The sequence below is a fragment of the Falco peregrinus genome, chromosome 7, assembly GCF_023634155.1.
Source record: "Falco peregrinus isolate bFalPer1 chromosome 7, bFalPer1.pri, whole genome shotgun sequence".
In the NCBI taxonomy this organism is placed as follows: Eukaryota; Metazoa; Chordata; class Aves; order Falconiformes; family Falconidae; genus Falco; species Falco peregrinus.
The window spans coordinates 84,312,996-84,326,961 of record NC_073727.1 but is presented as its reverse complement, the minus strand read 5'-3'; the positions used below and the strand labels follow the sequence as shown (position 1 = coordinate 84,326,961).

Here is a 13,966-nt window from a genome sequence, read left to right as displayed (position 1 = left end):
TTACATTTAAATTGCACTGTGTTAGTAAGCTACGTTTGAAAAGTAGCTCTCTACTTAACCCACACCTCCATTGGGTTACTGTATCTCTCCAACAACAGATAGCTCTCTTCATAAACCTGGCAGCCTGTTTTACGAAGCAAAATGGTCCCTTTGCGTAAGTCATAATACAAATTCTTTTCACATTCTGTGCCCCTACCCAGAGAGATCTACCATTTCATCGATTACTCACATATTTGTTTAATTGTAATACCTCACAAAGGATGACTTGACTTCAACTCAGAGCCCCTTAACAAAAATAGCTTTGAAAGAAGGCTCAACAGCAGGGAGCAATACTTAAGACAGGAGAAAACACTAGATACAAGAAATTCCATTTTTAATTTTTAGTGGGGGAAAATCATAAGAAAAAGCCTAAGTCAAATTCAGAGGAATATCTAAATAGGTTTAAAAGTAATAACTGTGATTTACCAATCAGACTAGATGATATAAAGATACCTTACACATTCATGGCTTAAAATCAAGTGGTTATGCTTTCATTTAATGTTGTATCTTTTTTAGCAGAAAGCAATAACTGAGATAACACAGCAGGCCATGTGAAGAAAAACCCAAAACCAAATGAAAAAACATTCCCCAGATATTAATAAGGTAATCTGGTATCCTTACATATACTTACAGTAGAATCTACTTATATGTAAAGCAGCTTGTTGGTTGTTGCTCTTTTTTTCCCTTTAGCAATTCAGTCCAATACACAAAAATTAAGTCACAGGCATATTGGAAGGGATTTCATCTAGTCCAACCTCCACGTTGAGCAGGACTGCTAACAACACTAGATATATTCATCCACAGTTTTGTCTAGCAGAGTCCTGGCAATCTCCCAAGGAAGCTCCACAGCCTTCCTGGGGTAACTTATTCCACTGCTACACCATGTTCCTAGCAAAGCTTTTCTGGAAGTCCAACCTGAACCCATGAGCCAAGACGTGTTGCTGTCCCTTGTTTTACCAGCAGTCATTACTACAAGTATGGCTGTACCAACTTTGTAAATGCCCTTCAGGAAGCCATAGGCTGCTATTCAGGTCTCCTCTTTTTCAGGCTAAACCAAACTCACCTACCCCAACCTCCATTCAATGACCTATGACCCCAACCATATTAATAGTCCTCTACCAGAGCCTTTTTCCCAAAACTCCTCCTCAGGCAGGATGCCCCAACCGGGACACAACATTCCACACATGACCTTAGAAACTCTAAGTGAAGGGAAAAATAACTTCCTCTCACCTGCTGACCATGCTCTCCCTAATATCGCTCAAGACAGTTTTCTTTACTTATGACAGCACACTGTTGGCTCACAGACAACGATTCCATAAGGAATGGAAAAAAAAAATTCTACAGAAGTTTTACAAGATTTTCTCCTTGCCATGTACAGGTCTCCATACGTTTTCTTCCCTAAAACAGCATGGCAAAAGATAACACATTCTACAAGACACTCTTGGTAAAGCTGATGGGTTTTCTAGATACCCAATGAGTAATCCTGTACCAGACAGAACAAAACAAACTAGCTTTGAAATCACTCTGGACTCTTCCCTTCAGCGGAGGTGCTAATTCTGACTCTTGATTTTAGCCAGACACTGAGTTTGTGAGAACTCACATTGCTGAAGCCACCAATCACACCTGACTGAAATTGGCCAAAACATCAAAGTTAAAAGGGATAGGGAAGAAAAAGACTTAGAGATAAATGACCACATCAGACTAACTTCTTTGAAGTAAAAGAGCTTATAAAACAAAAGCCAACTTCAATTTCACACATACAGACATTAAGTATTATAACCTACCTACAACATTCTTCAAACCAACGAGCGATGTAATCCCACATATAGTAAGGCTCAAAGGAATTAAAGAGAAGATTGGCAGTTTTAATCAATTCTGCTGTTTTCTTGTTTTCTCTCAGTTTGCTGAAGGAAAATAAAAAGAACGTTTTACATTTTTACACTTAATTTCTGAGTTATGTAACTACACATCACTGAGTTTATCCACTGCCAGTTAACACTGACAAATTCTCCTCCCCTCACCCCCACAGTGGTTGTTGCTCTAGGGATCAGTATATTGGTAGGCTCCTCATAGTGTCTTTTCACAGTTGCTAGGTTTCTTCTCTAACCTTTCTTTAGTATTTATCTTCTAACCACATTTTTTATAGATTTGTTTTCCCCATGACCATTCCTACAACTGTTCCCTTCCCCCCTGCCACCCACCCCAAGCTTTGAACTTCCTCCACCTTTTAAGATACTCAATTCAAATCTTGAAACTCTTTCTATCCCCCTCTCTGGCTGCCTTATAGCACTCTTCATTTTTACCCTAAAAGAAAGCTCCGTCCACTTTTTTTTTTTTTTATTGTAATACAGATGTAAAGAAAGCCACAACTAATCTAAACCACTGACATACTGATTTCCAGCTGTATTAAGCAAGTATTTTTGTCATGGATGAATAATAAAATGTATGCTAAGTATTTACTAAAAAAAAAAAAAAAGCTGTAGCCTTTCAGACCTTTGCACTGAACACAGAAATTGCAATTAATGTCAATGGATTCTGTACCATGGAAGAAACCAGGTCACAGTCCCAGAGGCTTCAGTCATGGTTTCAGCAACAAAAAGATGTATTATGTAATACAAAATACTGTATATTCTTTATTCACCTGCTTAGCTGTGTGTGATCTTTGTTGAAAGAAGGTTCTGCCTGAAGCTCCAGTTCTGCTTTGCACTGTGTATATAATGTTCGAAACACTTCAATCAGTACATCCTCTAAGATGGCAGGGCCTAGGGAGAAATACCAGCAATCACAGTTTTATGTATTACAGCACTGCTAACAGTCCACATCTGAAAACTATCCAAATCATTATGTGGTCAACTGAAAAAGAGCTTTGGTCACTGAAACCATGAAATTCTTTCTATTTAATTTCATAAACTACCTCAATTTCAGAAGGTTCTTTTGTATTCCAGAAATACATGGGCATTTGTAATGCCTAGGAGTATACAAAGCACAAGTGGAGTTCTTTTCCCATACAGTGTGTGTACAATGACACAATTGTGGATACAAAAACACCCAGTGCAAAAACTACAGTCACATCAGTGTAGCCCACGTTCAATCCAACATACCCTTTCTGACAGATTATTAGCTTAGCAACATGTAAATGTCCTTACATGGATTCCTGATCAAGCTAGCTCATGCTGTTACCACACAAAAAATAAGCTCAAATATTTAAATGCAAATATAAGGTAAAATATTTTGAGCATCTTCATTGCTTTTAATTTGAGGCAGCTTTTCTTTAGTTCCAGATACAGTCTGCAGGATACTTTTTGAAATAGTGCTTCTTCAGATTTGAGCTAAATCTCAAGTTTGAGGAAAAAAATCAACAACTTATTTTGAAAGTTGTTCACTAAGTAATCCTGCTTGAAATATCCTTTACTTTCTCATGCTTTCTCCTAGCCTTATTGAGCTGCCTTCAGTTTGCTCAAAGAATCCTCATAACTCTGCTTACTTCATGAAATCTTAATGTACACATTGCCTCTGAAAATTTAAACTGACTCCCAGAAATCACAAAATACCAGGAAGATGACAAGTTCGTCAGATATTTTTTCTTTGTGGTTGTCTTAACCGCTTCCTTCCAAGTTGTGCTGTTTAATTATTGAATTTTTATGCTCTTATTATCCTGTCCCCAAACCTCAGGATAGACTTCAAAAATTATTTTGATTTTTTCAGTCACCTCCAAAACTGTCATTCCAAAAGAAAAAAGGCAAAATATCCAACACTTAATTGTTGTAAATACTTTTGTCTCATCTATTTTTGTCCCACAGTCCTCTGCACTCACCTACTAAAAAGTGCATTTAAACACTTTAAACAGGGGAAAGGAAAATTAAAACACCAAAAAAACCCACCTCCAAAAAAAAACCAAACCCTGAAACAAACAAAAAAAAAAAACCAAACAGGCAAACCGCCCAGAAACTCAAAAAAATACTTGCTTCCTCTGCATAAATTCTTTGGGGGTGTGGTGGTTGGGTGGGGGAATGTTGTCTTGTTAATATCTTTTATTTCTGTGTGTATATTAGAAGAAAGAGCAAAAGCAACAGCTGAGATTTAAAACAGTGAGAGTCACTATTTGATTAAAGAAATAGAAAAGATCCAATCTGCATTTCTTCCAACATGCAGTCAGTTCTCTCCGACTTCAACATACTATTTCCTGTATTGAAAGTCTAATGAATACATCAAATCAAATACAAAGCATACATACAACTGGGAAGATCTAAGAAATCTAGCTAACTTGCCAGTACTATGAATACAGCTTTTTCAATTTGACCAGCAAGAGAGAAAGCCAAGCGAAGCCATGTAAAACAAGTTAAAAGACTAGAAGTAATACGAAGTAATACAAAATTTACCTAATTCAGGCTTATCCAGCAAACTGATAAGAATTCGAAAAGGCTTTAAGTCTTGCATCAATGTGCTTTCTTCTCCATGCCCGTTAACTTGTAATATTCCAACCATGGCCTACAAAGAGCAAAAGCTTATCAGAAACCAGAAACAGGTTTTGAAAGAAAGATGCAATAAAAGCTGTGTATAAAGGGGAAATTCTCAGCAGTGGACACCACTATTTCATCTCACTGCAGCTCCATGCTTAAGTATTCTCTCAACTTTACCTATGAGAAGATTTCTGTGGAAAAGAACTTGTATATACTTAAAGTCAAAATAAAATATTATAAACAGACACCAATTCAAAATGCTGTAAGAATAAAAGAGAAGTGATGTAGAAACTGTTTGAGAAGGTAAGGCATGCATCTATTAAGGGCTTAATAAATAATAAACTGTCCATCTAGGATATACTCACCTATTGTGGTGGAAAACTTAGTCAAAGTTGACTAGATAGCAATGACAACTTCAAAACAAATGGGGAAACTTGAGTTTCTATACTGAAGCAGTTCAGGGAATGAGCTGCAGAATTTTAAAAAGCCAACAAAACCACCACAGATTTTGCTTAGTTTTCTCTCTGTGACTGGCTTCACTGAATCAAAACTAGTTTGTTTCTTTTACAGCTTCTAAAGAAGGAGGACAAAGAAAGGAGAGATGGGAAATTAAAAAAGGCAGGAAAACAGGTTCAACCTTGCTGTCCTCTATAAACCAAGTATTATCAGCCAGTATCCTAAAAGGAAAATCTTCTGTACTTGAATGTGCCTTTAGAAGGTCAGAATTTTCAGTACACTGTATCAGTGAATAAGATGAGGGTGGACTGGATAAAGGAACACACAAAGACTGCTAGGGAAGAAGGCAAAAAGGAGCAATGCTTTTAAAGTCTTTCAAAAGCAGCAAATGGTTTTTGAAGGCGTGTTCAATTTGTATTATGTAAAGCAAGCCACGGATTTTAATGTCCATAAAAACCTTTAAAATAAACACACATGTGAATTATTCCCATTATAAAAAATGGCCATTCTCCATTCTACTGTAGCTGTAGTGCCTGCTACCAAAACAATCAAAAACAAACAAAAAAATCAAATTAACCATCAACTCTACACTGTTATTTTTTTCAGACAGAAAAGCTTTAATGACACTGATTAAGCTAGAAAGATGGATAGATTTATGAAGGCCACCACAACCTAGCAACATTATAGGCATTTATTAATAAAAGCTCAGCGCATTTTGTATAGAAGGTACATGCGAAACTATCTCATTCAGGCCTCACCGCTACACTTGGATAATTTCTGAATAATCTGCTGTGGGAGGCAGAAGGGTGACAAGAGAAGGGTGAGAGTTCCAACAAGGTCCTTGCTGCACTGGAATTCTGGGGTCTCTTCCTCATCAGTAGAACAGTAGATCTCATTATCTTCAGATAAAACTGAAAGTGCGAGCTCTGTGCTGGATATCAGCTTTAAGTTGTAACGAGCTAAATATTCTTGTGTTAGCTACTAACATTGGTGTCCCCATGCTCATTCTCATATAGAGCCCCACAATTCTCACTGAGTATCATAAAAATCATGACCTTATCAATTTGCCTTAATGACAAAATGTCTTCCTGACCTCAAGATCAGACTCACAGCATCCTGAAAGACATCTGTATACTTTAATTACTGTGACAGAAGGAGCACAGTTCTTGAGGCCAGGGGATCTCACAACTCACTTTGCAAGGCTTTTAAGGGTCAAACAGCATGACTGCCACTATGCTCAACTATTCCTGACTGCCAATGGACAGCAGAAAAAACATTCCCCTTGCCTAGAAAGGAGGAAGACCCTTCTTACTCAGACCTTCTGAGTACTATCTGATCAAATTTCTGCAACTCCCAAAACACAGAGAAGTTTCCGTATCTACAGAAGTAGAAGAAAATTCTCCAGTGCCACTTTGTGAAAGAACAGGCTCCAGTGTGCTGGGCTTATAATCAAATATCTTCCATGTATGCTACATTCATTGTGGAAGAGGAGAGAGAGAAATCTAATATTTGTCCTGATCACACTGTTATCCTAAAGAAACACATTATCCCAGTTCTTCATTTTTCCACTGAGAAGGTTTTAAATGAGCAGGACACAATACCACAAAACCAGAGAAATTACACAGTCATGTCAAAATGGCAAGTCAAAAGAAAGATACAACGTTGATCAGCATCCATTTATGAAGATACATGCAGCAATAAAACATCATACAGCTACCTGGACTAACATCTCCTTAGAGAAGGTGTTGAAATAGTAAGTGGCATGCTCCTCAGGATTGCTGTGCCTTGTACTTCTGGGCCCTATAGGGGCACCATTGTTATCAAAACCTTCAAGCAGATAAACAACAAGATGAATTAAGTATTTGTCCCTTAATAGAATATTTTTCCAATTTCTTTAAACTTGAAATCAACACACTAGCACTGACAACTTACCAAGATGAAGTCCAAGTAATGTTGGCAAGAGAAAGATGATTTTATAGAGTTTAATACAGGAAACTAAATGATAATTCCATGCAAGCAGTTTGCATGCAAATTACAAACTGTACTTTTATGCAACATTATTAACAAAATTACTACTTGTACAAAAGAAACAAACGTTCACAGACACTGCACAAGCCACATAGTCTGTCCCACAAAAAACATTTCAATATTATTATTATGAGAACACAAACTTCAGTATTTTAAATATAAACATATTTAATATTAATATTTACTAGTATAAAAATTTATTTTATATAGACACACAATATTACATTAATACTATAACTATTGTTTAAATAATAATATAAATATTGAATTTTATTTAAGAGTAATTAAGAACAATTATATTAAAATTTAATAAAATTATGTATTGTATATATTTATCACAAAACACAGACATGCTAAGGCACTTAGACTATCAGTCATATTACAAAAAATCAGTTTTATTACTCAAAATTACACAGAGACAGATCTTTGTTTCCTAAGTTTGTATCTTTTGTTTTACCAAGTAAATATTTTATTCTACAAAAAAATAGGCTTAAGAAAATAAATAAATAAAAAAATAAAAATAAAATCAATCAAGAAGTCGGTCAGGGTATCACCCTGTTCCACAGCAGTAGTTTCCACAGTTTTTGTCCCGAAGTGACAAAAATAGAAGGAAAGCCTGAGAAGATACATAGCCTTTAGCAGCAACTTAAAATAACCACTGTTAAGAATGGTTAAGCTAAACTAGATTTAAAGATATGTAATGTGATATTTATTCCTTGAGAATGTTAATAGACCACTCACAGTTATAAAAGAATAGGAACGAATAGTTAACACTAATTAACTAACATTGTACAGAACATGAGACTTCAGAGTTTTTCAACGTAACTGATCCCACCTTCCCCTAATGTTTTCTACTAGGAGTAGAGTATCAGTATAAAACAGTATAAAACCAGCACAGTGTCTAAAGAAAAACAAGCAAAAAAGCTATATTGCCATAAGATCTGTCCAAATATAGAGCAGATGGAGGTACTAGATGTTCACAAAACCGGACCAGGAACAGTCACTGTTAAACTATCTTCTGAAGTTATATTATCTTTCAGTGGAGACTATGCTCATGAAATAGCTGTAGAAGAAAGTTCAACAACTAAAACAGCAACATATTTTAAACATATAAAATATCTTTTTCAATGACAGCAAAACCATATATCTAATTAACCAAATTTTGATGAAACATCAGTGCAGTGTTTGATTTGGAAATTATTTTTTCCTTAAACTGGAAAATGTAGGTATGGAACATGACAGTGCATTTCACTTTCTTCAAGAGACAAGTAATTCACAAGTCAGTGTCTTGAGAAATGATTAACTAAAGAAGCTGGGATTTTTTCATATTTATTTTCTAAACCCCTGCAACTTCAACAGGAACAAAACTAATCCCATCATGCAAAACACTGTTTCTGACTTCCTCCCTCCCTTTGTAACTTCATTTCTCTCTCATGCCCCTTGACTATTTCCTCGCTCCCCAATCACCCACAGGCTACCTCCCTCTGATGTCTTAACTATCAGGTGGGAAAAATGCAAGAGCTGCTGCCAAGGTTTCTGGGTAGACTGAGAAGCACATATGTGCTTGCTGGTGAGCTGGGAAGTCAAACAAAAAAGGTAACAGCAGACCATAAAACAGACTTCCCCTCAAGTACAGAAAACACTTCATTGTCTCCAGTTTCTGTGACAATCTTAGGAACTCCCATGTCAGAAATCCTGACTTCTCTCAAAGTGGGCTGAAAGTGGTTTTAAAGAGTAACACACCATTTTCATATGACAACAGGCTTCATTATCTTAAATTAACATGCTGGATAAGAATAAATGTTTTCTAAAATTTGTTAATTTCTGGGTTTTTAAAGATTCCCTAAATAGTTAGGTCTTCCAAATAGCTATTATTTTCTGCTACCCTCTTCTGTTTACACACTGGTTTCATATAAAAAGTTAAATGGGTATTGTATTGATATTCTGCCATTTGGCAGAAGTAAAAGTGTGCATCCTGTCAATGATTGGTTTTGTCAATGTTTTGAAATAAATGTTCTACTTGCACGGAGAACGTAAGTGATTGGCGATTTGTTAATTCAACCATGCAACTATCTAATGAAGCTTAAAGTCTGCTCCATCAATGCAATATAAATGTTTTTTCAGCATTCTTTTATTTTCATCCCTTCTACACGGTTGCGTTCCAACTGTCATTTACACTCTATAGTGCCTGTTCTCCATTTTTTCCATTTTATGTTTTCAGGTAGACAGAAGTTGCCTTTCAGTATCTATTTACATGGGCTCAGTGCACCATGCTTGCCCTTAATGTGGCCCATAATTGCTGCTATATGAAAATGCACCAATAATTTATATAACAGGAAAGAGTTCTGGCACCACATTCTTCATCTTTTCTGTTCATGGAGATAGTGTCTTTCTTCCTTATGATACAAATTAAAGATTTCATTTTTCCAAGAAACTTTCTCTGTCATATAGCAAAATACTGCTCATGAACATATGATCCTTCCTCCACTTCTAGTGAACAATGAAATGAGATACAAACCCACCTAGAAGCCATGCGTAAAGCCTTCGGTTGAGTGACATATCCCTGCGCAGTACTACATGAAGGGCTGCTGACAAAATCCTGATCATGTCTGGACGTGTTGCCTGAAGTTGGAAACATGATTATATTTATCTATAAAAAGTAATTTTGCTATGCTAGAAGCTTAATGTGCACTAAAACATAGTTATATTAATGTTCTGAATTTGGAATACTACAAAAAACCATAATTTTGTTCTTAGGAAACAAAAACATGACTATTTGGAATAGACACTTTGTAATAGTATGCACCCTTCACGAACAGCAAAAATACTTGTCTCCATTAACAGCTCAGTTTTGTTACATTTCACTTTATTAGGCAAAAGCCTTGGAAGCAAATTCAACTAAAATCCAGTATATAAAAATAAATTTTAAAAAATAACTTAAGAATTTTAAATACCTTTCAATCTTCTACTACTTTAATGTTTCCATAAGTCTTATTATTAAAAAAAAATAAATGCTGTATTGATATTTTCACTATTCTAGCACATAAGAGACACTCCAAATTTTCCTATAGTAACCGATATATGTGAACAAACCACTTCCACAAGCAAGAACACAATTCTTTACAGGAAAGTGCAGGTTTTCCATAATTTCTTACAGGATTGATTCTCAATTTGTTAGAAATTACGGAAAATCTGCACTTTCCTCCAGGATAAAATTAATCATAGATCATTTAAAAACATATTTTAGATAATTTAAAATCATAGATCATTTAAAAACTAAGAATAAATGCAGTCCAGAAAAAAATACCTAGAAGTTGTAAGGTCTGTCTCCCCATACTTCTAGGGCTAACTACTCACCCAAAACCAATAATCATTTTCAATTCTCTAGTGTTCTGAATCAGTTATGCTAAGGGGATTAACTTTTGCTGCTTTTGAACACTGAGAATTGGAAACTTGCACATGAACAGATTATTTGTTTTCTCATGAAATTAGAGCAAATTAAAAGCTTCTGTGTCAGCTAAACATCATAATTTATATTGAGTTTGCATATCCAGAAGTTAACGTTAACTTCAAAGTTTTAACACATCAAGTTAAAAAGCAGAAGGGCAGAGATCACAAAACATGAGAATAGCCAAAGCTATCAAATTATTACATATGACTCTGCTTCAAGCTTGGAGAAAATCATTAACAAAGACAGACTGAATACTGCTACTGACTTAAGAAGTGGAGTAGATTTAGGAGTTTGACAATGAATCTCTCTTATGTTAATAACCTACCTGGCTCATGTGGAAAGGAAAACAAAAAAGGATAAGGTCCAGCGTGCTCCTCTGTACTAAAACACTGGTGTCTTGCACCGATGTGCTTACTGCTTCCACCTAAAGTAACAGCAGACCACCACCAAAATAGTTACTTACTGTATTATTTTAAGAAGATAGATATAAAAGAAAACTCACAAAATAAGAACAGCTTATAAATAGTGATATGTACAAAAATGAAATTATTTTAGAATTCTGAATAATGAAACAAGAAAAAATTTGAAAATAAAGTTTTACCACTGATGAAACATATAATCAATAAAGATTCCCTGACCTATACAAACATTAAGCTTTTGCTTTTTTTATATTACCAATTAATATCTTAAGTTTAAGAGACAAAAATAACTCATTTAAAAAAAAAAAATACAACAAAATTCAATCACTTTTAACTGAAAAGTGTCATGAATGGAGTTTTATACAAAACCTAGAGAAGTTCTGAAACTAACTGAGCTTTGCAATACTTATGCACAAAACCATCAGCTGAACTGAGGCTATAATAAATAAACGGGCATTTTTATCTCTTCAAAGTCTACGTTCAAAGATAGAGAATACATTTTAATCCCCTGGAAGTATATTATTATATAAATAAGTAACAGCAATGTCTTCATTGTTGCAATTACAACTGAAACATTACCATTAATTCAATGTCACTGCCAATTATGTAGAGTTGATCCTCCATTGAAAGCTTCCTATTCAAATGGGAGAGGACATAGGTGATCCCAGGCAAGCGAACTGCAGGGCTTGTGAGGAGGCTGCCCCAGAGAGCGCTGTAGAACGCCGACTGATCCACAGCCGAGGCAACCTTCTCCAACAGCGTGTTTGTTCTGCAGTAAAATCAAGTCAGCTGAATTAAGACATGTATCACAGCCCTTGCCCCGGCCTACAATTTTAATAAATACACATTGTTACAGGAAGGTCAAATTTTTTTTTTGAGAGACCAAGAGAAGCCCCCTGTTATACACTGAACCTTAAAATGCAGCCTGAACAAAGTGATCCAACCAGTGGGCCTGTGGGCCAACCTGGCTTGCAAAATGCTCTTGCCTGCCCACAGCTTCTCCTTATATGCTCCTTCTGTACAAAGAGCCAAATAACTTCCTTATCTGCTACTTAAAGCCATGCTTGCTACAGGCAGAGGTTTCAGAAAGACAGCAGGAAAGCATAGCTACTGAACAAAAGAATCAAGCAAATGGCTTTTGTCCTCTCATTCCTTGCACTGAGCACTGCACTTCTGGCAATAACAAGGCATAAAAATATCACAATTCTTTGAGCACAAGCAATCCCTTCCCTGTCCTCATTTCTTCCCACTCACGCGGCAGCACCTCTACACCCTATGGTAGGCCCCCGAAGGCAAGCCGAGTACCCCTTGTTCCCTGTTGTAGTGATGCCAACTACACTGTGGGTATCTACCTATGCAGAAATAGAAAAAGACAGCATTACATTGTTCTTCACCTACAAGTCATGAAAATTCTAGCTTCTGAAGCTGGAAATATCAAGAATATGTAAGTACATAAATAATTCCAAGAACTCAAAGCCTTGAAGTGTAACTTCATCCTTTAATATGTTAAGATTCTACCTCAGCACCCCATACACCACAGGCAATATAACTCAAGTGGGGTTTAGTCTTGCTGGATAAAAAAAAGCTACAACCTCCCAGGACCCCCTCCTAGAAACAGAGTAACAACAACCTATAAAGATAGGTGGATTATTGGTGTCTCTTACATAGGTGTAATGTCAATTTAGATATCACAACGAGTAAATCTTAATGATGGAAGCTTTGTTTGTTATATTAAACTCCGTTGCAGTATGTATTTTAGACAGTATGTATTATTAGAAGGGTAATATAGCAGTACTGCCTTAGAGGAAACCTACAGAAAAGAAACAAGCAGCATGTTCCTAAGATGTTACATATCTCAATCCATAACAAGAATCATAGAATCATTTAGGTTGGAAAAGATCTTTAATTCCCGGGTCCAACCGTTAACCTAGCAACGCCAAGTCCACCACTCAACCACGTCCCTAAGTGCCCCACCTACTCATCTTTTAAATACCTCCAGGGATGGTGACTCCACCACTTCCAAGGGCAGCCTGTTCCAATGCTTGACAACTTTTGGTGAAAACATTTTTCCTAATATCCAATATAAGCCTCCCCTGGCACAACTTGAGGCCATTTCCTCCTGTCATATCACTTGTTACTTGGAGCAGAGACCAACATATAACACTAAGGCTACTTCAAGTCAATTACGTTTCAATAACAGGAACAACTAACGGTTAAATTAATCTTCTACCATACTTTTCCATTTCAATTAATACGACTGGATGAAATTGAATACCACCTATCAAAACAAATAAAATATCTACTTATAAGCATTTAACGAAAAGTCACAGGAAAAAAAACACAAATCAAGCATATCACCTCATTAACATATCTATCCTTACCTTTCATAATACTCTGACCCCTCTTCTAACCCAGGCAGAATCCCAGTTAACAGTCCTTGCAGTCCTGGTTTCAAAGTTTTCCCCAAAGGGAGATAATAAATCTCATACAGACTCAACAATGTTGGCTTGACAGACATAGCAGCATTGGCAAGGAGTGGAAATAATCCAGAACTGTGAAAAATAAAATTTATGGTTTTTTAGGAAGCTTCTCATGTGAGATAACTACAGGCATGTCCAATGTAGTTATAAGTATCAGGTTTTTATCTTAGAATTTTGCAGAGTCATAGACCACTACACAATATGACTGCCTCTCAGACTGGCAGGTTGGCATGCCAAGGTTAATATTACGAGCTTTATTAGTATTGTGACAGCAAGCACTGAAGGCCCAGAGATGACTTTCACCAATAAAACAAATATGATAAACCAGAAGCACCTCTGCAAGACAAAATGTTAATGTTGCCCATGCTGAACTACATAAAAATGGAAAATGTGTTTAACAATACATTGTCTTTGCACTTACTGAGAAAAAATAAGAATGGATGAGAACATTTGAGGACAGTTAAAGAAATACTTTCCAGTAAAAAAGAAAAATAATGTTTTAGTTTAGCAAGTAACCTAAAGATAACTTTTAAGGCATTTGCACTGTTAGGTAGCAATAAAGTATATATTTACTTCAGAAATTCAGTCTGAAAACAGATTCTCAAACTAAAAATAAATTCACTGTTCATGATT

The 13,966-nt window shown here is 35.9% G+C and overlaps 1 protein-coding gene across 11 annotated transcripts in view; it reads right to left on the bottom strand.

Annotated features, from left to right (window-relative positions):
• DOP1A (DOP1 leucine zipper like protein A) overlaps window positions 1-13,966 on the bottom strand; it is a 68,079-nt gene that overhangs the window by 38,833 nt on the left and 15,280 nt on the right. For 8 of the 11 annotated variants that reach the window (XR_008748113.1, XR_008748114.1, XM_055810706.1 and 5 more), the window contains 8 exons: window positions 13,235-13,405; window positions 11,433-11,622; window positions 10,760-10,858; window positions 9,506-9,605; window positions 6,673-6,782; window positions 4,419-4,527; window positions 2,681-2,801; window positions 1,824-1,943 (listed from right to left, as the gene is read on the bottom strand). Coding sequence is in view for 9 of the 11 variants with exons in the window: in XM_055810706.1 (XP_055666681.1) it covers window positions 1,824-1,943; window positions 2,681-2,801; window positions 4,419-4,527; window positions 6,673-6,782; window positions 9,506-9,605; window positions 10,760-10,858; window positions 11,433-11,622; window positions 13,235-13,405 (1,020 nt within the window). In the remaining 2 variants the exon portion in view is untranslated. Of the gene's footprint in view, window positions 1-1,823; window positions 1,944-2,680; window positions 2,802-4,418; window positions 4,528-4,864; window positions 5,217-6,672; window positions 6,783-9,505; window positions 9,606-10,759; window positions 10,859-11,432; window positions 11,623-13,234; window positions 13,406-13,966 lie in introns of those variants that run through there. The other 3 variants (XM_055810709.1, XM_055810713.1, XM_055810712.1) reach the window with 2 other exon arrangements.